The sequence below is a fragment of the Scyliorhinus canicula genome, chromosome 15 (assembly GCF_902713615.1).
Source record: "Scyliorhinus canicula chromosome 15, sScyCan1.1, whole genome shotgun sequence".
NCBI classification, from domain to species: Eukaryota; Metazoa; Chordata; class Chondrichthyes; order Carcharhiniformes; family Scyliorhinidae; genus Scyliorhinus; species Scyliorhinus canicula.
The window spans coordinates 107,319,351-107,345,561 of NC_052160.1; the positions used below are offsets into that span (position 1 = coordinate 107,319,351).

General features: G+C 42.5%; 1 protein-coding gene across 1 annotated transcript in view; it reads left to right on the forward strand.

The window, feature by feature from the left end:
* LOC119978360 (leucine-rich repeat-containing G-protein coupled receptor 6-like) overlaps positions 1 to 26,211 on the forward strand; it is a 294,338-nt gene that overhangs the window by 192,600 nt on the left and 75,527 nt on the right. The window contains 1 exon segment of the mRNA XM_038819949.1: positions 21,154 to 21,369. Within this exon segment, the coding sequence (XP_038675877.1) occupies positions 21,154 to 21,369 (216 nt within the window).

The window sequence follows — 26,211 nt, forward strand, 5'->3', positions numbered from 1 at the left end:
ACAATGCATGACTTAAAGTCAAGGTTAGGTTGTTGCACCATAAAACTCAGAATTTGATCTTTTTAAATCTGTTTTGTCTGAGCACTTCAGTCACCTTTGTGAAATTACTGCATTATGTTATGAAAGCACCCTCATTTCTGGATGAGAATATGTCACTTTTGCATTGAAATCTGCAAGGATTCAATTTTTAGGCACAGGTCATTTATCATTCGACATTGTTAAATGCTCATTTTCATAGGGAAGATTAATTTTACTCAATAACACATTTTGAGTTAAATGATTTATGAATGTAATACAAGGACTTGGGGTGAATTTTATGGGGAGGGATGGGCGCACTGCTCCCGCCGCCCCAGAAGAAAAGTCAGCCTCAAGCCAACCGACATTAAACAAGGTGGCCCTGCTATTATGCACTCCAAAGCAGCTTTAAGGAGGCATGGTGAGACTTCTGTCCCCTCACTAAAAGGGAGTTTCACCCTAGACATCTGCTGGCCAGTGCTGGGACTGAAAGTAGTCCCATGGTGAAGACAATGTGAACCCCAGAAGGAGGTCAGTCGGAGGTATTGGTTCAGGAGAGTTTGGGAGCCTAGAGAGGGGGTAGGGTGACAGGGTGGTAGTGGGTTATGGTGGCCAGTCAGGAAGTGACAAAGTGAGTGGTGATCCAAAGCACACAGGGCTCCCCCAAAGGACGTATCCCCACTCTTTTCCCATCTTCTAACCAGTTTGGTTAAAACACAGCCGTCTCACTCCCATTGCCTGTTCACACCAATCATATTATGGCATGGGCAGTATAATATGTGGGTCAATTGGTTTGTTAAGAAGCTCAATTGGCCATTAATTATTTTTTTTAAATGGTGAGTTGGATGCTGAATTTGGTGCCTGCCTACCTACCGTTTTATGCGAGGCATTTTCCATGCCCCCTGCTGCAAACACACCCTATGTGGGGGTGGAGGTGGGGGGGGGGGGGGGGGGGTGACTGTCAAATCGAGCCCTGGAAGTGACTATTCTGCTTTTAGAACTTCTATCATATGGAGGCAGACATTTTACTCGAAGAGGATCATACCTGTAACTACATAAATGCTTTTTCTGAAAATATCAGGGCATAGAGATGATTAAATGCCCCAATTCTATTAAATGCATTGTAAAACACTAAAGGCTTTGAAGGATTTGGGATATGAAGTAGCAAAAAAAAAAAGTTGGGTGCTCAGTTCTGCATGTTCACCTGGAAACCTTTGATCTGTTTTGAAATAATGTTTAAGCCTGTTCACTGAAACACATAAATTAATATCAAAGGTGGATGAAAGGAAACTTTTCGACTACTTATTGCCGAAAGAGATGGTAAAAATTTAACTAAGCTCCCAAGGGCTTCATTTGGAACTGGTTACTCAAGATTATTGCCTTTGATCATGTGTTGGGGTTTCACAATTCATAATTATCAACCTGTGGAGACTGAGCATCTGTTCTTGTATTAAATCCTCCTATTTAGTAAATTATTCTGGAATTTTTTTTGTACGGTTTATAACTTCATTACCACAGTGTTGAAATTTCCAGTACTGGCTTCAAAAATATGCCATTGGTTGTAAAGCACTTTGGGATGTCCTGAAGTCATGAAAGGCGCTATATAAATGCATGTCTGTTCTTTCTGTAATACAGCTACAATTTAGAAATCATTTCATACTCGTATAATTGAGATCAATTTTCAGATTTGCCCAGAAATAACTAATGCTCTGTCTCGTACCTGTTCTTTCTCTCCAAATGTTGTTAATATCTCAGTGTCAGCCAACTATGCTCACCCCTTCTACCACTAACTGTTCAAATCCTTCTGGTCTAGTGTGGACTAACTCTCAGACTGAGGTTGTTGTGGGTCCGCGGGTGACTACAGCAGTGATTACTGATCCACCACATAATCTCCGAGTATTCCTTTGGCATGATTAATCGTTGATTCTCCTCCTTCGCCTCTCTTCCATTGTCCATTTCCTCGTTACCAACTTTTTGTTCTTGCAGGATCTTTTTTTATCTGTTCTAATAAAGTGATATGGCTTCCTCAATGGGTACTCCTCTTGTGTCTTCATGGCCACTCCTTGTTTACTTCAGGAATACATGTTAGTTCTCATCCTACATATCACACTTCTATCACTGAACTGGCCATTTCTATACTCTGGTTACCTCTATTCAGCTGTTTTACACATCAATGTTGGTAATACTGATGTCTTTCAGCTCAGTCCTCTGAAATACTGAAGAGCCTCTGGTGTCGACCCCATCAACTCCTCTAGCTATTCACTGAAACTTGGCTCGGTAGTGCACAATCGTGTTATTTTAATTGACTCTGAATACAACTTCAGACAACATTAGTCCACAGCCAAGATGGCTTCCTACTTCCAGGGCACTGCCAGATTATAGATCTAAGTCACCCAGCCACTGCCCAGAACATTCATGCAAATTTACATCACCGTAAGGATTGAGTTCTTACCTGCTTTATTTGATGATCCTCCTACCTCGACAATTCCAAGTGCCAAAACCTACCTGGGACAAAGGCTGATATTTAATAGAGACAGGGGTCTTGAGAGAGCGCCATTCATCCTCTTTCAGAAAAGGCCAGCTGAATTAAGTGCTACTCAAGCACATGGGTCCTTCCTAGGATCAATGAGCTTAAGTCCCCCTTTGAGAGCTGCCAACCAATCGGAGGCCGGCAGACCCATTGACCCTATCCACCCCAAGACTGAGGCATTGCTCGATCCCGGGCCACGTGTATGTTATGGCAGGAGGAGGGTCATAGGGTGTTGGTTGCAGAGAGAGGAGGGGGTTCAGCAGTGAGGGCAGGAGGGTTGCTCTCAGTGGGGCCCCCTTTGCAATCAGGACTGAGCGCCTTAGAAAGGGGGACCCGCCCAGGGAGTCACTAAAACCCCACATGTTGTTGTGAGCCCTATCTGGAAAGTCCCCCTGCTGGGTCTTAATTGTCCACTTAAGGTAGGATGTGAAGTCCTTCTTGCCAGGAGGCTTAACGGAGTTAAAGGCAGGAATATGGTCGGGTCCCAACCTCCAACCGTTCTGCCTGACTGAATGTCCCCTTGTCGCCAAATTCATGATGAGGAATGGCATTAAATTCCACTCAAAATCTTGAATGCATATCACTCTGTTTGCAGCTAACTTCAAGATACTTGTCCTACTTTCAAGTCCTTCTGCAGCCTTTTTGAATCATATTTGTGTTATCTTTACTAACCAGAAGTTTCTGTCTCAACAACTGTTCTTTAATCCATGACTTTGCAGTCCTCTCAAACTCTATCACAGACACTTTATTCTTCTAACTCTTCCACCATTCAAAAGTTTTCTAAGCAGTGTTTGATTTGATTATGCCGGGCCTCCCCATTGATTGAGTATTGAGGGATTTTTTAACACTGAGCTCTGATCTGAAATGCATTGCCTGAAAGGGTGGTGGAAGCAAATTCTATCGGGGCTTTCAAATGGGGAAATAGATTAATAGTTGAAGGGAAAACATTTTCAGGGCTCCGAGGATAGAGCAGGGGAGTGGGACCAATTGGATACCTCTTTCTGGGAACTGACACAAGTATGATGGGCCGAATGGCTTCTGTGCTGTATCATGCTATGATTTATAAAATAAATGAGGTAGACCATTTTAGTCGATCTTTTTTCAAATATCCAAAATTAAATGGGGGGTTGGATTCTCTGATTCTGGAGTTATGTCCCCACGCCAGCATGGGAACAGTGGCGTTTTACCCCAGAAAAACTGGCGCAAAATGGCCACCGATTCCCCGTTTTGCTAGGGGCTAGCAGGACGGCAGACAGCTCTAGCTGCCTATACGCCCGAAGAATTGCCAGGTCCGTGGCTGCGCATGCGCACGGCGGCGTCTTCCTGCGGCCGCTACGTGCTACATGACAGCGGACCCTCGCGGACCCGGCATGCCAAATTATCTTCCCCTTCGGCCAGCTCGCCTGCTCCGGACCGCCCCATCACAGTGCCCCCAGGCCCGAATAATGTCCGTCTCCCCTCCCCTCCCATGGATCGGCCCTCCACCGACTGTGGTGGCACTGGACTGAGTCTGCAGCCACCACGCCGTATTCCCGAAGGGTTAGACTACACGTGTCCCACGCCGTTGGGAACTTAACCAGTCAGGGCGGGCCTCAGGAAATATCCTGAAGCCGTCGATATGTGGCGCGGCATACTTGGAGAGTATGCCACTTTGAAGGGGGTTGAACTTTGAACGCGATTTCACCGTCGGCGACCGGAGAATCCAGCCCAGAGTCTTCATTACCACGTAATAAAGATTTTTCCCTTTACTGACATACCTGAAAATCTATTCTATGTGTTGTTCATTCTTTACATGATGGAGGAACTTCCACTTCTGAAGTTTCCTTTTGCCTGTTTGAACTTGTGATGGGGTAACGTAATTTGAATTGTTATTCCCTGTTTATCTTTCCAGCGCAATTACTATCCTATATACCCTCACAAGAAAATTCAGTCGCCACCTTTCTAAGATCTCTAGTCTTGGCTTGTAAATAATTCTACTAATGATGCAGATCATCCAGCTGCTATGTGGCTCAACCCTGAGCCACCTCAAGGATATTAATGTTTTCCAAAGTATAATGTTGACCAGAAATGGTCACAATAAAATGTGACTGGAGTTTCAAATCTTCTATGTGATCTTTTATGTGAGGAACACTGTATAGTGATGGTAGTTGATGGCGGTATTTTTCAGTGCCCCCCCCCCAGCCCACCGCCCCCCGCCCCTACCATGGCGGGTTTAACTGTGGGGGGGGGGGGGGGGGAGTGCACACAATGTAGCGGGAACTGATAAATTGGTTTCCTGCTAACATAAAATGATGACAGGAACTTGCACTACATCCGCTATGGCGGAGTCGCCATTCCAGCATGAGACCGGCGTGAAGCCATTTTGCATCCTTTTAATGGGATGCTATTGAAGGCCTGACTGGACTCATCACACCAACCATCTAATGATATGTGCTGCCAGCGGGATATCACGCCGGTCCAGAACACGTCTAAACCAACGTGGCATGGAAATGTTGGGACTTACCTGAAGACGGCCTGAGGCACCTATGGAGATCGGGGTGGAGGCTTCCAATGACCATGGACCCTGGAGCATGCAGCAGTGAGTGGGTGGATCATTTACCAGGTTCAGCTTCTATGTTTAGAGTCTTCCAGGAGGTCCATCTTCTGCCTTCAACAGTGGGTCAGCTGATGTCTGGGTGCCTTTTAAGCACTGTCCAGCCTACCCCACAAGATGCTCGGAAACCCCTAATAAGGTAGCATCATGTGATAAGGCCCGCCGCATACCCACTGGCTTCTGCAACAGAAATTTCTCCCCATTCCACTTAGTCCTGGAATGTGTTTCTCTCAACGATCAGCCAACCTGCCAAATAGAAACAATTCAGCTTTTCATTTTTCTCCATCGTTGTACATCACTGGGAAGCCTGTTGTAGCCAAAATATTGGTGCCAACCATCATAATGGAGGTTTCAGTTAACTCTGCTGGCTAAAGATAATTGACTGCAAAGAGGTGAAATTAGAAAATGATGTTTGGAAAGTTAAGGAGATTAGAACAGTTGTATGAGGTGAGAGTCATTGTCTGCTTGACAATTTTGAACCAGAAAGAAATCACAATAATTTTTGCCTTCTCATGAATACTGCCAATGGAACTATATCTCATGCTGGGGTGCCATAGCTGAGCCGAGTCAGCCCTTTGGCACCTTGACAAAGTGGTCTTGTTTCATTTGCAAGTCCATAGCATTGGATTAAATTCTCCCGCCCCGCCCGCCGCAAGAACGCCCCAGGCACGACGCCAACAATGGAAAAATCCATTGACCTTTGGCGGGTTCTCCGGTTGCCGGACGATCGAGGCCGGAGAATTCCACCCATTATATCAGCAGGCCATAATCAGAAACTCCCGGTAAGGGTTCCATTCCTAGAATTCAGACTAGTTGGAGCATCTCTATCATTTCTCTGGCCACTTCCAAATACCTTGCTATAAATTGGAAATTGAACATGGAATTTTGTAGTCTGAAAGCTTTATTACTGCAGTGAACATTACCTACTTTGCTATTAAGGAACCATTGGATAAGAGCCATAACACAAATTGCTTTTGTATAATAGTTCTTTTATATGAGACTCAGTTCACTTAAAATTGTAATGTTGACCGATGGATAAAGGAATAGGAATTTCAGATAAGATAGATCAACAAGCAGATCAAAATATATATATATATATATATATATATATCGATATTTCGCAATAATATTTAGTCAACAAATCAAGCCATAACTCACTCACCATTAAGCAGATTTATGTTTCTCACTTGCAATGTAGAGAAACTGATGATACAATAAAGCAAGCACATTAAAACTTATGTACTGTATCACTTAAAGTGGAGTTTACATTTTGTAATTTAATTACCTTTAAATATATTAACTCATAATGGACAAGCGTTGCATTTTTCTTTCAATCGTATCAAAAAAACTATTACAATGATCTGTGTAACTCCTGCCACCGGTATAGTGATAGATAGCTGTTAGGAGAATGCTTTCCTGTTTTTGCAGGTGAAGTTAACAGATGGGCTGTTCATCAATGTTCTCAACAACGACAATCCATCAATCCAGCCAGATCCAGTTTGGAGACTGCAGCCAGTTTGTTGACAGCCGCTTGACATTTTTTGCGGAGAAAGACAAATGCTCCCCTTGTCATCTCATTGGACAGCGGCTTTGATCTCACAAAGTGGCTATGCATGAAAACATGGATACATTCGCCAATTCTGACCCACTGCTCCCTGTAGTTTTCAATGGAAGCTAAAGCTGACTGAAAGGCAGCAAGTGCCTGCCTTTGGGCAATGGGAAGAGGTCAAAGATTAACATTCATGCTTCTGGCCTGCTCCAGTGCAAAGCACATGCTTCTGGCAAACTGATTTATGTACCATAAAATATTTTGTTGATACTATACATTTTTTTCAAAGCGGCCCACATCATCATTCACAAAATACATTATGTATGATAAATAACTATGTCCAGATGTTTCATACTTCCTTATCAATTGCTTCTGTATCCTGTTTCCTCTGTCATTTAAGCCCATCCCATAAATTAACTGTTTGATGTTGCTTTATGAAATGTTGAAGTTGGAGGCATCTGGGCCTAAGTGCTATTATCAGTGTCAGAGATTGACAGCAGTCATTAGACTTAAGGGAACTTTCACGTAAGAACTTACCTTCACTTAAGAACCTTGCATTTCTAATGAATGCTGTGTTCTCCCACAGTGTTTCCACGGGTACTGATGATACTGGTACCTCATCTATACGTTTTCTTTTGTGTGAGTTAAGAGGGTGCAAGAAAGCAGATCATTTGACTGCACAGGGCATCATACGTTGGATTTTCAAACACTATTTTTAAAAGTGATTGAGCTAGAGGTGATTTGGCGCCTAATTAGACGCACCGTACGCCTCCAGGAGGAGTTGCTGCCTGTCTGATGCCAGGAAGAAAAGCAAGTGGCAACCATGTTGCCTGCTGCCATTATGTTGTTGAGAATATTGCCCCCTGTGAATGCAATTTTCAAATTGCGCCTGCTCCCATTCCCACCCTCACTGGTAATTGAAAATCCAGCCGCACATCTCGAGTGCCTGCTTTCTTCACTCAGCAAGCATATACACCAGGGTTTCTGGATTGTTAGAAGGAACCAAAATCTTTGCTGGTTTTTTTTCCCCTTCTCTAAAATGAGAAATTTGGTGCCAGTTAGAATGGTTCTTCAGCAGAGATCAACTAGCTTCCGTCGGTCTAGTGGTTGAAAAGGGGCCCCTCCTGCTTTGTAATTTATAAGATCCATATCATGTTCTGCATTGTGCATCAAGCCAGTGGAGAATCTCCAGGGCAGCATTGTATTATTGTTCCTTACATGCAGTAGCAAGAAGTCCGAATATAATGTAGAGTAGTGCCATTTACAAATTTTTCAATGGTAATTCAATATTCTTTTTGCCTGCTTCAGATGGAAAGAAGCAGCAAATATATTTTTTCTCTTCGTCTTTCTGACTTGAAATCAAAAACAATTGATTCTCCTTCTGCCTTTCATGCAAAGTTAGAACCAATGATTCCATGTACATTTGTGTATTCCAACAGTTTTTTCACTTCAGAGCACATTTTATCTACTATGAGAAACATAATTATCATGGAATAACATCAACACTGAGAACTTTATACAAGAAGTCCAGGTAATTCAAGAAATCTAAGACTAATTAGATATAGTTTGGATAAAGCAACCCAGAATGTTCGGTCTCCGGATGGTCATATCCTGGAGGAAGCATTGGGGGATCCTCTGAAGTCCCAACATTTCCCAGCAGTCTTCTAATAGGCAATTCCCATGCATCTGGACCCTTCAAAATCTTGAGTCAGAGTCAGAGACATTTGCACGGATCAGATTCACTGGCCAGAATAATTATCCAGGAAAAGTTAGAAGGATTAAAACCAGTTATACCTACTGGGTAACTATTCTAGATAATTTCTCACTGGATCCCACCCAACTACCACATCCAATGCCCAGACCCCTCACCTGCCACCCTAACTTCTCACCTGCTCAACTGTCACCCTAACTTCTAACCCACTAACCTGCCACTCTACCCCCTCACGGAGCTGTACTCCACTCCTATTTTCTTACCTTGTTGCTTACAAAGTTGCTTTGCCCAATCCTAATGGTGAAGTGGTTGAATAAGTGGAGTATTTTGCATCCTAGCGTTTTCTGGCATTGACCTATTCTTTCTTCAATCTGTGAGTCTAGTGCCAGCCACCAGAAATAACTTCTTACGAGCTCTATCATACATACAACTCCCAGATGTCCTTCGAGGAGTTGACCCAGTATACAACTCCACAAGCATGGAGGAATGATGACACAGATTCTCCACATAAGTACTCCATTTTGTACCTTTAATTGAAGTTTCCTCATTCTACATGCCTTGAATTCCAGATTCCACCTCTGCTTATCCAGTGTTATACCTTTCACAATCATGTGCAAAGACCATCTCGTCACTGGATTTGACCTTGTGTGTCTTTGCACTTAAAATGCAATAATAGGTACACTATCCACCTGGGAAAAGTACACACTGTTCAGATAGTTCTCCTGTAATTTGGTTTTGTCTCACATTGGTAAATGTGGTAGAGCATCGGCATTCGCATGTTGCTTCAATCTTCTGTATTTGATCTCTTAAGAATGGGCTGATAAGATGAGGGACCATCTCTGCAAATGACTCGCAGCTAGAGATGGTTTTCCTTTACAGAGACCAAAAATCGTTGTCAATGGCCTGTGCTCTGTTGACAAAGTAAAATGTCTTCCATACAAGTAGTGATGAAATAATTTGATTCCAAAGATTATACTCCAGGCTTCTTTTTCCAATTGAGCATAATTCTGTTCAGCGCTTGTAAATGTTCTCAAAGCAAAAGCTACTGGTCTTTCGTCTCCACTTGGCATGATATGAGAAACAACTGCACCCACCCTACAGGGTGATTTGTCACAGATGTCCGATTTCTTGAGCACCTTTTTGACTTCAATATGTGCCTCTTTGCAGTATTTCCCTGTTCCCATACCAGCCTCCCCGAACAGGCGCCGGAATGTGGCGACTAGGGGCTTTTCACAGTAACTTCATTGAAGCCTACTCATGACAATAAGCGATTTTCATTTTTCATTTCATTATTTTGCCCAAGTTCATTGGCTCACACATAATAATGTATGAAGGGGGTTTTATATGGTGGAGAGATTTGGAATGAATTTTCCATTGTAATTGATGAGTTCCAAAAAAGGTCACAGCTGTGATATGTTCTGCGGTCCTGGTGCATCTAAAATCACAGTCATCTTCTTAGGTTGCTCGTGGAGCCCATCCTTATCAATTACATGGCCAAGATAGCTTATTGATGATTGGAAAAAAATTGCATTTCTCTCTCTTGATGTGAAGATGTCTCTTTCAAGATGCTGCAGTGTCTCTTCTAGATTCTTGATGTGCTCCTGTTCAGTCCTGCCAGTAATTAAAATATTATCCAAATAACATTGAACAACGTTGAGGCCAATAAGGATTTGGTCCATGGACTTTTGAAATAGGGCCGGTGCACATGTTATTCCGAAAGGTAGGCGCCTGTACCTGAACAGTCCTTTGTGTCTAACAATAGTTTGAAGAGATTGCGACTCAGCTGCTACCTTCATCTGGAGGTATGCTTGAAACAAATCTATTTTACTGAGTTCATCCAACAATCCAGAAAATATGTCCTCTGTTAATGGTAAGGGATACTGGTCAGCACACAACACTGGGTTAATCATCATTTTAAAGTCACTGCAGATTCTTACTGAGCCAACTGGCTTGATAACTGAGACTATTGGGATTGCCTCATACTCTTGATCACTCCATCTTTGATCAAATTGCCGAGTTCCACTTTAACATTTGATTTGATAGCATATCTTGCCTGTAAACATTTAGGGGTGCTGTCAGGTTTTATCTTAAGATGTGACTCATATTCCCTGAAGTGTTTTCAAATATTTTCTTATACATTTCTAAGAGTTTCTATATTATGTTCTTTCCATCAAACAATTGGTTCACAGCTTGCCAATTCAGTTTGATTTGTTCAACCACACTCTTCCGAAAATTGCCTTTTACCACATGTAATAGCAATTTTTCAGATTGACCATTCACTTCAACTTGCACCAAGGTATAACCCTTTACTCGAACCACCTCTCTCAAGTATGTTCTCAAGATTGTATCAGATGGTTTTAATGGTACATTCTTCAGCTTTTGTTGATGTAATTTTTCAGAAATAAGGGCTGGGATTCTCCGACCCCAGGCCGGGTCGGAAAATCGCCGGGGGTGGGGGGGGGGGACGCGAGAATTACATGACGCCGCTCGGACGCCAGCCCGCCGATTCTCCGCCACCGATTCTCGGGTGCCCGCGGGATTGCCGCCACACCGGTCGGGGGCCTTTGAAAGCATCCCCCGCGGCGATTCTCCGCGCCTCGACGGGCCGAGAGCCCTCTGAGTTTGGCCGAGTCCTGCCAGCATAGGTTATGTATGGCCCTACCCAGGGGGACCTCGGAATTCTGCCTGCGGGGGCCATCTGGTGGGAGGGCAGGGGGATCCGACCCATGGGGGGCCTCCACGGTGGCTTGGTCTGCGATCGGGGCCTATCGACCGGCGGGTGGGCTAGTTCCGTGGGGGCTTATGTTCCTCCGCGCGGCCCCCTGTAGGGCTCCGCCATATTGCCAGGGACTGGCGCAGAGACCGGAACCCACGCGCTTGTGCGGAATCACGCCGGATGTGGCGGGCATGCGCGAACTCGCGCCTGCCGTGGCACGCCGGCTTTTGGGGGCCGGAGCTGACCACTCTGGCGCCGTACTAGCCCCCTAGGAAGAGGTGAATACCTGGACGTCAAGGCCCGTTGACGCCGGAGTGGCTTGCGCCGCTCTTCACGTCGGCGTCAGAATTTGGCCGCGGGATTAGAGAATTTCGACCAAGAGATACAACAGTTCTCCTATCTACTTCCATTTTAATTTAATTCCATTTAGTTTCAGATAGACCCAAAAGCTCTGTGCACCACCTTGCATTGATAATACATTGAGTTTTAGTTCATTGATCTCCTTGGACATCGTGTCTTCCTGGGAATTTTCATTGTCTTTGGTCATTCTGCATACTCTTTATGTGAATTCTTCCATTCTTGTGTTTACCGTCTTCACGTTTGAGGATTTTCACTGGCCTAGCAAGCCTTTGTTATGTGACCATTCTTGCCACAATTATGACATTTCTTTCTTCGATACCAACATACCTGTGCACGCCTATGGTGTGCTTACGGTACATGTTGAGAGATCTTCCTTTCTCAGAATCCATCTTGTTCATTTTGGCACCAGCTCCAATTTGGGAAGCTTCTTTTGTCAATTCCATAGACACTTCTATTTCAATCGCAAGTTCGAATGTTAGAGAGCTTACAGTCAGAAATCATCTTTGAATTGTCTCATTTCTCAAGCAACAAACAAGTCTGTCTCACAGTGTGTCCTCAAACTCACAATTTTTTGCGAGTCGTCATGCTACAGATACAAATTGACCACGTTGATAAAATCTGAACCTCTTTACTATGATTAATAGTTTGGTCAGGAAGTGTTGTTGAAGGTTCTTTTGCTAATTCCTCATAAGTTATTATACCAAGCTTTGCAGGACTTTGTGCTAGGGTAAAGGTTTTCTGTCGTATTACACTCAAGAAAGTTGCTACTTTAATTACATCTTGTATCCTGTTTGCAGTACAATAGTTCTGGAATCTCTCTTCATAGGAACTCCATGATTCCGGATTCTCCTTGAATTGTTCCATAGCACCACCTTTTCCCAGCATCACAATGACCTGTTCTTAAGTTATAGTACTTTCTTTAACTATTCCTCCCTTGCAATTTCTTTCTCATACAATTTACTTTGTATTATTTATTTTGTTGTTTGTTTAAAAATTAGCTTTTCCTGGTTGGACTGAGGCTTTAAGAAACTTTTTTTGCAAACACCTAGCTGTTTCAAAAACAGAGGATTTTGGCTCTAATTCTTCTCAATCTTGATTACTGATGTATTACTTTTCATTTTTGTGCAATTTGCCTTTTCTCTCTCTCTCACACTCATTCTCCGGGTTCGCGGATCTGACGCCCTCCACGTGCAAAGGCACACAGCTGGAAAAACTTCTCAGCTCGATAAATAACTCAATTCTTTACAGCTTACCCCATTATTTCCCGGTTTTCTCTTTTGTAGGAGATTTTTTTTTCTAACTATTACTGGAAAAACGTCCTTGTTGCCAGCTTTGTTTTATTACTCTTATGTTTTTGGGGCTTTTACTTTTACTCACAGTTCAGCAGAATAAACAAAGTTAACTAGGTCACCGCACCATAGGTTACTTAACCAGTTGTTAGAGTTCATTGCAGAAGTGTTGCTTGTTCACAGTCTAAATTGGAAGTAGAGGTAAAATCTCCCACGTGCCTCTGATGATGTCACCATGTAATCATGTGGCATACTATACAGAGAGGCATTGGTTCCGATACAAAACAGTATTCAGCATACAATTCTGGTCTTAATTGCTGATTCCATAATTTGGAATTTCCTGAAGGTACTAAACAGACACGTGAGTGCTGACCAGATGTAATTTTTGTGCATTAGTATATGTGGTGTCCACTCATCCACTTCTACTGAAGATGTGGAGTGTGTTCACTGGCGTACAATGGTTATGTTCCAGTAAACTTTAGAGACCAAGTGAAAGGGTGCACAGACACTGAAAGGATGTTTTCCTTCATGGGGAATTTAGAACTAGGGGACACAATTAAAAAATGCGGGGTCAAACGGAGATGAAGAATTTCTTCTCTCGGAGGATCCTAAATCTTTGGAATTCTCTTCCATGGAGAGCACTGGAAGCTGGGTCTTGGAATATATTCAAGGCTGAGTTAGGTGGATATTTAATTGACCAGGTTATGGGGAACAAGCAGGAAAGTGGAGTTAAGGCCACATTCAGATCAGCCATGATATTGTTAAACCACGGAGTAGGCTTGATGGGCCAAATGACCTTTCCCTACTCCTATTTCCTATAAACTTAGGATCCTATCCTATGGACTCCCCTTTTCTCTTGGTGACTGCTATAAGCTGGAGTAGCATTGCACTTATTCACGTTAGATGAAGTTCTCAGAGAATTTTGAGAGCAAATTTTGATCGAGTGTTGAAGTCTTGACAAAGTACCCCAAATGTCTCCTGACATGTTCCGAGCATCAGCTTTAAACCTCCAGCAACAAGTGAACAGTAAAAGGCGAGAATGCCTTAAATAGCACTCAAAATCTTCTATAATGGCATGTTTACTCCCACCAAACGGGAAGAACAGGGAAATAAGAATACTGTTCTGAACTGGTTGTTCTTTCTGGATAATCAGCAGTATTATGAGAGGGCATGAGATCAAACATTAATCACCTCCTTTAGAGGACATTTAAGTGAAAATTGACCTTCCAATGATCCTCCAGGCAGTCATTCTAAGGACGAGCTTCAACTCCTTTACCAAGATCGCTCCTTGTGTGACATGTGGGCTTTACCCACATTTCCAGAAAGACTCAATGTGGTCACCGGGAGGTTCTTAGAGCCTAAAGTTTCTGGGGAAATATGCACTCTATTTTTTTCTAATTTCTAGATATATTGTGAGGGCAAGGAGACCCATAGTTTTGAGGTCCGTTATTATTTTGCATAGCAAGATATAGAGAGGGGATACAAGTATGTAGAATGGTGTATGGATTCAAGGTATCAGTAAAACGCTGTAATTACGCCTTCTCTGCACTTAGAATAAATTAGGCATCTTTCCAGCTTCCTTCATCTGGTTGATCTAGCCATTAGGAATAACTTAGCTATGGAGTAGTTTAGATTTTAATGAACCATGGTACCAACATTAAAGGATTATTTTCACTTTAAAATATAACACTCCAAAGCCTAATGTTATTTTAGCATTTCCAAGTGATTTAACATTTGGCACAAATTATGCACAAATCCTGTAATGTAATATGGAGCTTAAGAGAATTGTCAAGTACATATAAAATTTGAAGCTTTGGAAGAAGTGAGATGTGTTTATTCAACTTTCCTTTTTATGTTAAGCGTTGGACCGTTGAGATTCGCAAGCAATCATAATTGCTTTTAAAATATAGGTTGTGAAAGGGTGCTTGCCTTCTATTATTTCCAACAAGTCTATACTAATCTTTCTTTGAAGATTGTAATGGAGCAATAGAATTTGAAAAAGTTGATTGCTATTTAGCCATAAATGGCAAATTTTCCCAATTAATATAATTGCGTGATATAATGTGCCAACTACTACCTCACTTCTATGGTGTTTTAAAGTAGGTTTTGCAGCGCCTGTTACCTCAGTGTAAATATTGATGTGAGTTCCTTATTGAATAGTAATGTAAAGATAAGGAATGTAGATTGAAACATCTACTGTTTGGTTGACCTCTTGCTCCTAGCATTCTGCTTATAAATCATTAGCTTTCGTAATATCGGCCAAAATTTTACATTGCTGGGGTGGGCATGCGCTTGACCCTGAATTAATGAAATTGTGCGTCCCAATGTCATTTTGGTCTGCGGGCGTGTGCGAGAAGTGCCCCTGCTGACAATTGAGCAGGCAATCTAGCCCATTAAGGGACCAATTGAAACCAATTTTACATGGCCCCGTCACTTTTCTGAGTGGCAGGCTGCCTTTAGCTTCAAGCACGATCTAGGGTGGGATGAAATGTCACGGCTGAAATAAAATTTCAAAAGGTATCTGAGGACTGAGGTTTGTGCTTGAATGTGCTGCGGAGGCCCTCTTTGCAGTGTTTTTCCATCAGCATTTATTTTGTACAGCTCTGCGGTGGCTGTTCCCTTGAGGAAGCACTTTAAAAGCATCAGACCACACCCATACTTTTGTCAACGCCCACCCTCTTCCTGCCATCCCCAATAGAGTTGAACCTTTTTCCGTGCCTGTTAATTCGTCAGCCAGCGTGAAATTGCTTTTTGCGGCCTGAAGGGCATTTCCTTCACGCTTCCGGCTGCACGCTTGATGGGCGAAAAATTCAGGCCATTGAGTAACATTTTCCAGGATTTTGCTATGTACAATTTAAGAACATAATAAATGGGAGCCCTTTGAGCCTGTTCCACCATTGAATATGATCATGGCTGATCCTGAGCTTCAACTTTGCTGTGCTGTCCGCTCCACATATCTGTTGATTCCAGCAGAGACCGAAAATCTGTTTATCGCTGCTCTAACTAGATTCAATGATTGTTCATCCACAATATTCTGGGCAGAGAATTCCAAAGATTCACAACCCTTTGGGTGAAGATATGTTTCCTCATCTCAGTCGTAAATGATTGGTCCCTTGTCGTGAAATAATGTTGCTTTGTTCTAAATTCCCCAACCAGGGAACAAATATTTCCTTATCTACCATATCAATCCCCTCAGGGGAGGGGGTCTCTTCCACCATCGCCATGGTGAGGACCATGGCGAAGGCGGAAGAAAAAGAGTGCCCCCACAGCACAGGCCCACATGCCGATCAGTTGGCCCCGATCGCGGGCCAGGTCACCGTGGGGGCCCCCCCGGGGTCAGATCACCCCTCCCAGGACCCCGGCACCCGCCCGCGCCACCAATCCCACTGGTCAGGTAGGTGTTTTGATTCCCGCCGGCGGGAGAGGCTTGACAGCGGCGGGACTTCGGCCCATCGCGGCCGGATAATCGCCGCGGGGGGGGGGCCTGCCGACCAGTATGGTGCAATTCCCGCCCCCGCTGAATCTCTGGTGGCTGAGAATTCGGGACAACGTGGGGGAGGGATTGATGCTGGCCCCGGGTGATTCTCCGACCCGGCGGAGGTCGGAGAATCCCGTCCCTGGTTTTCCAAATTACTCTTTTAAACAAAGCTTCTGTTCCACTTTTAACAGCAAACCAGTCCAGGATTTCACACCAACACCTTTAGGATTTCTTGTCTTAACCGCTGTGCAAACTGCTCATAACTGCTTTAACTCTCGATTCCCAGACTGTATTAAAATGGCATCAAACATTACTTTTATCTCTGAAGGCTGTTATGCGCTTTTAAATCTGTTACTGCAATTGTCTCTTCAACTTTAGTTACTCTTCATTGAATTCTTCTGAATAATTCCTTGGTCTCTGTTCACTTAATTCCAGAATTCTTGGGCACTTCCCTTCATTTCTCTAGTTTCTTTAACCGGCTGAATTTTAGATTTCCAGCCTCTGTTTTCTTAACTATTACTCCATGGTATAGGTGTTCTTTCTTTAAACCAATTGCTTCTCGCAGAGCTGCGAGAGCTGGCTTCTCTTTCACTACCTATCTCCAACTACAATCAAATTAGCTTAACCAAAACTCAAAAGCTTCTCTATCTTTCAAGATCCCAGTTGCAAAGTTCCCACTGCTGGTTTATTTACTCTTCACACTGTGGCTCTCTCTAAGCACAATAGAATCACAGTTGGAATTGGAACCTACCCCCACACATAGAAATAATCTTTGTTCAACATGAATATAACTATAGAATTTACCCTTCCAGGCACAGAAACCCAATAAATTAAACCAACTTAAAACTATACCTTATTTCTAATGTTTACCAATGCAAATATAAATCCCTAAAAACTACCTTTGTTTTCCTAACAATTGCGAGTTATATTTAATTTTGTTTCATTCTTTCATGGGATTTGAACGTCACTGACAAGGCCATCATTGCTGCCCTTCCTAATTGCCCTTCAGAAGGTGGTGATGAGGCACCCTCTCAAACCACTGTTTGTGATGTAGGTGTACCCACAGTGCTGTTAGGGAAGGAGTTCCATCATTTTTATCCAGCGACTGTGAAGGAACAACCTTATAATTCCAAGTCAGGGTGGTATGTGGCTTGGAAGGGAACTAGCAGATGGTGGTATTCCCATGCATCTGCTATCTTGTCCTTATAGGTAATAGAGGTCATAGGTTTGGACGGTGCTGTTGGAGGAGGCTTGGAAAGTTGCTTCAGTGTATTTTGTAGACGGTGCACACTGCTGCTGCAATGCGCCAGTGGTGGAGGAAGTGAATGTTTACAGTGGTGGATGGGGTGCCGAAGAGGCAGGCTGCTCTGTCCTGGATTATGTCAAGCTCTTGCAGTGATGTTGGAGCTGCGCTTATCTGTGAAGTAGAAAACATGCCGTCACACTCTTGACGTGTGCCTTATGGATGATGGACAGTCTCTGGGGAGTCATGAGTGAGTTTTTATTCTTTCACAGCATTTCTGTATATTGTCAGCAATTACTGTGCATCCTAAATTGGACTTGAGAACCACTGAAGTCCATGTGGTGAAGGTGCATCCATAGTCCTCTTAGTTAAGGCATTTTTAAGATTTTGAGCCAGTGACAATGAAGGAATAGTGAGTTATTTACAAGTTATGATGGTGTATGATTTGGAGCAGAACTTGGAAGTGGTGCTATTCCAATGCAACTTTGCCCTTTTAAATATCTGAGATCATGGGTTTGGGAGGTGCTTTCAAAGAGGCCTCCGTAAGTTGTTGCACTGCACCTTATGGTACCCACTGCAGCCATGGTGGGCTTGTGGTGGTGAGAGTGAATGTTTAAGGTAATATCTGATTAAATGACTCAGAAGATAGTCGAGAGGCCAATTTTCAGAAGGTTTATTTAGGTAAAGTTTCCACTATGCTCTTTGTCTGCATGGTTGAATTTGAGCAGATTTCAACAAAACTGTGAAATAAAGGCCTTGTTAATTCAGAAAATGTGTCAAGCTGAGGCAGATAAAGAAATGGATGAGTTTATTATTTACAGTCAGTCTTTATTTACACAAGATTTATTTAAGCAGTTGCTGGAAGATCCATAAAGCATGCCTTGTCAATCATTTTTCCACAGAGTTAGTTGCACAATTTCTTTTCTTAAAAAAGTGAAATAAATATAATTAAAACAGTCACAAATTTGCATACTAGCCTGTGATAGACAGTGCAAGCTGTGGGTAAAGGAGGGCTTAAAAATAACTTGTCTGTTTGAAGCTGGAACGAACCTAGCTGACCGCACTGAAGAAGAGTTTCTTTGTAAGTTGTTGGTCCTATTAGTTGATGTGTATGACTTTGCATTCGTGTACCTAAACGCATTATTCATTCACAAAAATTAAATTGCTTTCATACCAACTGCAGCAAATACTAGTTTGAATTGGTTTTGTCCAATTACTTGTTCTGGCTGTTGCCAACAACAGTCCAGCCTACAGGAGTCCAAACCTCTTATCGCTTAAGGGATGAACTGGATATGATTAAGATTCTCAATTAATTGCTACATAGTAAATCTCATTGGAAATTGGAGCTGGTACACATTTGCAGCAGTGGTTTAACTTAATAGGTGTGCTCAAATAATGGATATGTTTGTTTATTGTAGAGGTGTAGCCATGCAAGATATCTTGTTTAAGCAATAAATTATATATATTTAAATGAGTCATGCTAGCGAGTTGAAATTAGGATTGATCTTAACTTGTCCCAGTTAACAGAAACCAGGCAAATGAGGGTGGAGGGGGGCTTTTGAAATGGATCAGGAACTTTCTCCTTCACTACCCCAATCTGGCTAACCTTCATGTTAAATATCAGGAGTAAAGGTTTTGGAGGCTTCCACTTAAAATACGCACACAGGCTGTGATGAGGTCTTTGCAGCTTGACCTGTTATTTTAACTTGAGGCCTGAGCGATGGAACAGTTATAGCTCTACCCCCCAAAACTAAACCTGCCAGGAACAGATGCCGGAGCCTGAAATGATGCATCTACATTTAGCAGCTAATGTTAAACTCCTGGGCAGGAGCATGGTGAAGTGCATCTTCTCATGAACAGCAACAGGTGAACTTGACTCATTTTTGAGCTTTGTTCGCCAGCTGTCTGTTGACTTCTTGGCTAATTTCCTGAGTTAAGTTTTCATTGAGATGTTGCGGTGCAGTGGGTAGCACTGCTGCCTTTGAGCCGGAAGTTTCAGGTTCAAGTCCCATCCCGGGACTTGTTGGCCAAAGAAGGTGTGTTCACAGCATGGCCAAAGAGGAAATCCTTCAAATACATGTGAATGGTATGTGGTAAGAATAGGAGAAATTTCTAGTCAGTCACATGATGGAAAGAATGCTGGAGCATCCACCATAGCTCCAGACTACAACGTATGAGTTGCCATAGCAGCTTGGGCTGCCTGTGTGAACTATGACACACTATAAAGGCAAGTTTTTTAAACCACTCCTCCAGACCTGGTTATCTCCCCCGCATCCCAGAACATCCCCCTGCAGCCAGAATTCCTTTTCTGGAACTTTTGTCTAATGCTGGAGCCCCTTCCAGCAGGTCCCCAGGAATGACATGCTGTCATGCAATATCAGTGGTCACTACCCACCAACTTCCATGTCCATTTAGTTAGTAGTTAACTCCAAACTGCTAAATGTCGATGTCGAGTCATCATTCAGGCTGCACGTTTGTTTACTTTGGAATGAGAATTTAAGTAATTTCAGGGGAGCAAATTTTATTGTGATTTCTTCATCAACCTACTTGAATACGGAAAAAGTGAACTTGCTGATGTTTTATGTGTGACACTGACCATCAACTTTAAAAAAATGAATTGATGTAGTCAAACTTTATTCTTGTTTGAAGCTGCAGTTAGATTACACTCAATGTAAACTGGAATTGTGTCTCCTGAAAGGTAATCAAAACCCGTGGTTTATGGCATTAGGCAGTCTCTTGTGTTATAATTTTGTTTTTAACTTGATGCGCACACAGAACGGTTTCACGCTGATACACGTAGTAAGGTACCATTATAACTGTATTCTTCCTTACCCGAGTACCTTACTACTCTACCTCCTGTCAGGTTTTCTTTCCAACCAGTCTTAACTTTATCACAATTTGAAAGGGACATGGGAACAAGAGTAAGTTATTCTGCCCTTTGAGTCTGATTTGTTAGATTGTATCTGTATCTTCACACCTTTCCATCTGCATCAATTCCATAACCCTTAATGCCCTTGCCTCACAACTGTTTCGCAATCTGAGATTTAAAATTTTCAAACAGCCTAATTAATCTCAACAGAATCACGGATTTCCATTATATATTCTGTAAACATGTGTTTTCTGGCATTGCAGTTTACAAGGACATAAGAACTCGGAGCAGGAGTAGGTTATCTGGCCCCTCAAGTCTTCTCTGCCATTCAATGAGATCATGGCTGATCTTTTTGTGGACTCGGTTCCACTTTCCTGCCCACACACCATAACCCTTAATTCCTTTACTGTTCAAAAATCTATCTATTTTTGCCTTAAAAACATTCAACGAGGTAGAGCCAACTGCTTCACTTAGTCTGAATTATACAAATGGATACAATTGATTTTGAGTAGGTTGTCTTGTGGTACAGTGGTCGTGCTGTATCCTCTGTACCAGAAGCCCTGGGTTTGAATCCAACACCAGGGTTTGTTGGCCATGGAATGAACGTTCATAACATGGTTCAGCGGGCTATTAATCAGCTTGGAGATACTGCCACTAATCCTCAAAGGGAAAAGAGTGTGGGTGTGAAGGTGCACGTGTAAAAAAAATCTGATTTGTACATCTAAATTGTATTAGTCTTAACTAGTTATGCAACAAAACTTCAAAAAAAGTAAGTAATTTAAACTTTACTGTCCTTACAGACGTCTGGATGCAAATCTGATTTCAGACATTCCTCAGAACAGCTTTGAAGGTTTGCAGTCCCTGCGGCATCTTTGGCTTGATGATAATGTGCTGACTCAAATTCCTGTTCGAGCTCTCAACAACTTGCCATCACTCCAGGCAATGACACTAGCTCTCAACAAAATAGCACACATCCCCGACTATGCATTTGTCAACCTATCCAGCCTGGTGGTACTGTAAGTATTGGAATTTTTTTTTTGGAATTGTTTTTTCAGGAAAACAACTAAGAATGGTGGGGTAAAAACGGAAAATCCTCGAAATATCCAGCAGGTCGGGAAGCAACTGTGGAAAGAGAAAAACAAAAGGGGGTAGATTTTTTGGTCCCGCCCACTGCGGGAATCGCCCTGGGCGGGAAGGAAATTTTGACGGACCATTTAAAGTTGTGTTGACCTCGGGCGGGAATTTCTGGTCTCGGAGCGGGTGACCTTTCACCAGGCACATCGTGTGAACTCTTTTTGTTTCTCTCTCTCACTCCAGATGCTGCCAGACCAGCTGAGCATTTCCAGCAATTCTTGTTTTGTTTATTTTAGATTTCAAAAGTTTACGGAATTTTGTATTAAAGTGAAGAATGGTAATTAGCTTCAATGAAAACCCATCTATTTCTTTTTAATCTGTGTCTCCCCCCCCCCCCCCCCCCCCCCCCCCCCCCCCACCCACCCCATTTCCTTCTTTTTATCATTTGTCATCTGTTCACCTTGGATGGTGGAAACATCCCTATTGAAAGCCACAATCCAAATTCACGAGGTGGAATCAGATCTGACAAAGTTTCACTTTAGTCGAAGGAAATGACCACCACTTGATGCTTCTTCTCCTGGTCAAGATGAAAACAGTTAAAATTGTCAGCCCTAAGGCAAATGCATCTGGAATTAATAACTTTTTTATTAGAACTATCAGGCGGCAGGATAATACATTTATAAATTGATGGTTACTGGAATTTTAAGGGAAAATGCTTCTTGTAATGCTTTCTTTTATCGTGTCTCAATCAGTTATCAGTTTAAGTCTTGCCTCTAAGTCAGAACTTGTGGGTTGAAATCCTACTCCAAGATCTAGATTTTTAACCTCCCAAACAAGGTGAAAAGCGGGTCATGAAATGCTGAACTTCATTTTTTATTGCTTGAAAAACATTTTTTCTCTGCTTTCCTGACCCCATATCATTCTTGGGTGGCCATTTTGTGATTTGTGAAGACAATAAGTGCAATATGCACATGCCCCACTTCCAAGGGCGGGGTCCCCATTGTGACCACCACAGAAAAATTGTACTACCGCCTGCACTCAATTTTCCTATGTTTCCTTGGATGTGGGAAGCCTTAAAACTATGCACCTCCTTCGATATTTCATGACAACTCGGGCAACGCTGCCAAGGAGTCAAAAACATTATGAAAGGCAAGTGTAAAATGTTTAGACACCTGAAAATGTCACCATTAGATTCTGTATTGTAATATAAATGTGTTTTAATACAGTGATGCATATAGAAAATTATCCTGCAAAGATCAGTTAACCTTTACATTGACCACCATTGTGTAAATGTTGTCATGCGATGTAGTATTTTTTCCAATCAGAGAAAGTGCCATAAAGCAAAACAAAATTAAAGCTTTGTCAGCCTCTGTTGTGATGCTTCATGTTGTGATTTAAATTGATTAACAGCTCTGTTTTTTAAACTTCTTTTGAAACTTGCGATAAATCTATGAACCTGCTCCCTGCATTGATTGACAGACATCTGTTTTGAAATGGAAATAGGATTTGAGTTCATAATCCAGGGTAATATTTCAGTGATACTGGAGGAGTATTGCATTGGTGGATGAAATGTTGAAGCGGATATAAAAGATCCCATGATATTATCTGAAAAAGAGCAAGGATTCACTTAGTGTTCTGGCTAACATGCATCCCTCAAACAACATTGCTGAAACAGATTATCTGATCATTAATCTCATTATTGTTTGTAGGACCTCACTTAGTAACTGCCATGTTTCACCACAGGCAGAATTAAAAGCTCCCCAGGTGTGGGTTGTGAGGGGGTGAGGATAGCCTAACACCATGAGCACCCTTCATGGCACCAATCCATCTGCCCTTGTCCCCACCGCAATTTTACATGCGGTAGGTGAGGCACCAAGTGTCCCACCCAGCATTGGCCAATTAGGGCCCCCAAGTGACCAATTAATGGCAGGGGAGGCCAGAGCTAAGTTTAAAGTTCACAAGGTCTCGCTACTCGGGCTATAGGTGGGGAAATGAGAGCTTCCTCATTTATTCCATCCTTGGACCTTTTCCCAAGGTCTCCCCCTCCCCAATCCAAGTTTTCCCTACATCTCAGCCTCTGTTTCATTTATATTGCATTTTTTATAATGTCGGGACATCCCGAAGAACCTCACAGCCAATAGAATACTTCTGAAGTGTATCATTATTTTCAGGCAGACGAATATGGCAATCAATTTGCAAATAACAAGGCCTATGATCATTATCTCATTGCTTTTGTTTTAGTGATGTTGATTGAGGGATAAACATTGACCATAATACCAGGGAGAATTCCCTTCCCCTTCTTTGGGGCCTCACGGTAGCATGGTGGTTAGCATCAATGCTTCACAGCTCCAGGGTCCCAGGTTCGATTCCCGGCTGGGTCACTGTCTGTGTGGAGTCTGCACGTCCTCCCCGTGTGTGCGTGGGTTTCCTCCGGGTGCTCCGGTTTCCTCCCACAGTCCAAAGATGTGCGGGTTAGGTGGATTGGCCATGCTAAATTGCCCGTAGTGTAAGGTTAATGGGGGGATTGTTGGGTTACGGGTATACGGGTTACGTGGGTTTAAGTAGGGTGATCATTGCTCGGCACAACATCGAGGGCCGAAGGGCCTGTTCTGTGCTGTACTGTTCTATGTTCTATGTTCTTTGAACCTTGGTATCGCAGGTTATTTTACGTCTGTTGAAGATGGGGCCCTGCTTCACAGCCTGATCCATAATATGGTACTTTCAGCAGTCTGGCGTCCCCCAGTATTGCACTGGCATGTCAGCCTCGATTATGAGCTCAAACCTCTGCACAAACCTGGAAACCATGACCTTCTGACTCAGTGGTGAAAGTGCTGCAACTGAGCTGAGGCCTGCACATTCTTTCTATCTCAGTCTCACCTTGAGGTTGAAATATATTTTCCAGAATAATATGTTTTCAAATGATGAAGTGAGGAGAAGGTCCCTTGCAGGTGGAAAAAAAGTCAATCAAAGGTGTTATTTTTAACAACTCGATTGTTCAAAAAATAAATTATGTGCAAAATTTACAAGGAGCAGCTTGGCTCAATTCCAATTCTCTGGAGCTAATAGGTGTTTGACTGTGTTCGCTTGCTGAAGTGTTGCAGACGTATTGTATTAAGAAGAAAGTAGGTTTTCTTTAAGGTTTCTTAATTACTGTGAAATTGTTGCCAGGTCCTTTAATGTTCTGTTGGCATGTAACCTCCTGTGCACAAGAACATCCATCAACAGCCACTGACTATTCTGTGTGAACCAAAAGCCACATCTATCTGTAAAAGCTTCAAAAGAAACAAGACTTCACCATTTATGCTTTGCTGATATGGGATTCACCTGGCGTGACTGACAATGGAAATGGGAATTGTGCAGGCCTGGTGTGATATTTAGACAACTCTGTCCTTGTAGTTTTAAAATATATTTTAAGTCTACAATGTCACATAGTGCTCCTGTCAATTTGTTTGTGTGTGAATGCAGTGGCTCTCCAGCACATCAATGTATTTTAGTTAGCTTAGCAGTAAGATTTCAGATTGATGGTGAGAAGGTTTCTCATCCCCACTGTTTTACTGATGTGGGTTTGGATAAATTCAACCAAGTTCCATGTGCCATAATACAATTTTCTTTCTCCAAAATATGACATTAGCTGTACTGAGCTGGCACAAACTGGGGTGGGAAAAATAGTGAGTGAAAAATTTGGAAAAGGAAATATTCCATTTTTCAGGTGCAATGAAGTAAAAAAACTTGTTATGGATACGTTCATTTCATGTAGGTATAACAGTAAATAATGCCTTCTATGACTGAACATTTTAACCATTAGGATGTAATTTTAAGGCCGTACTCATTTGATTATGTGGCTCTCTATTTCACAAAGGAAAAAAACATGGGACGAGATTCTCCGTCCCGCCGCACCCATTGTGGGCACCTCCACACCATTGGGAAATCAGCGGGTGTGAGTGCGCTGCCGGTGAAATGGAGGATCTCGCCGGCGGAGAATCCAGCCCATCCATTTTCAAAGCAAAAATACTTCATTTGCAACAATACAGCTTGATAACTCAGTTGCTCACATGGCTGGCACTGTACACATAAATATACATTGGTTGCAAAGATTCTTTAACCTGTACAATATATAGATCTTTATATGGAATCACTATAAGTTTAGCTTCAAACTTGCAGCATTTATTATAAATGAATACTAGATTGTAATTGTTTGTAAACCCAAATCATCTCTGACTTCTCCTTCAGCTAGACTCACTTGGGGCCCAAATATTTTCCATCTGCTGGATTGATGACAAGAGGTTTGTGAGGTGTTGGGCAAGGGAGACTAGATGAAATGAGGATAGGTGTTACTATGTCCTAAAGCAAAGAGAACTGCTCTCACTCTTCCTGTTGTCGATGTAACGCTCACCTGCTTTAAACAATGTCACCACATGGAAGTTAGTGAGGTACAGGCGTAATCATGAATAATTCGAAAGGCATTTCTTTCATGATTTGCTGCATTTAATTACTGAAATGGAGCTCATCGTTAATTGCCCTTAATTTTGGAAAGTAATCTTAAGAGAACTCTATGCCTGACTACAATAAAATGGAAGTTTCAGGAAAATGCTGGCAAAATACCAGACTTTAATCAAAAGCTAGCAACAGGATTTCCTTGACTACACTCCATCATGTAGATTGACACTCACTTGAAAAGTTACATTTGTTTTTAATCCAGACTTTCAGGGGTAAAGTACCATGTGTGTATTGTAGTAGTAGTTTTTCATGTTGTCTGTTCTGTTCCTTTCTTGAGCTCCCACATT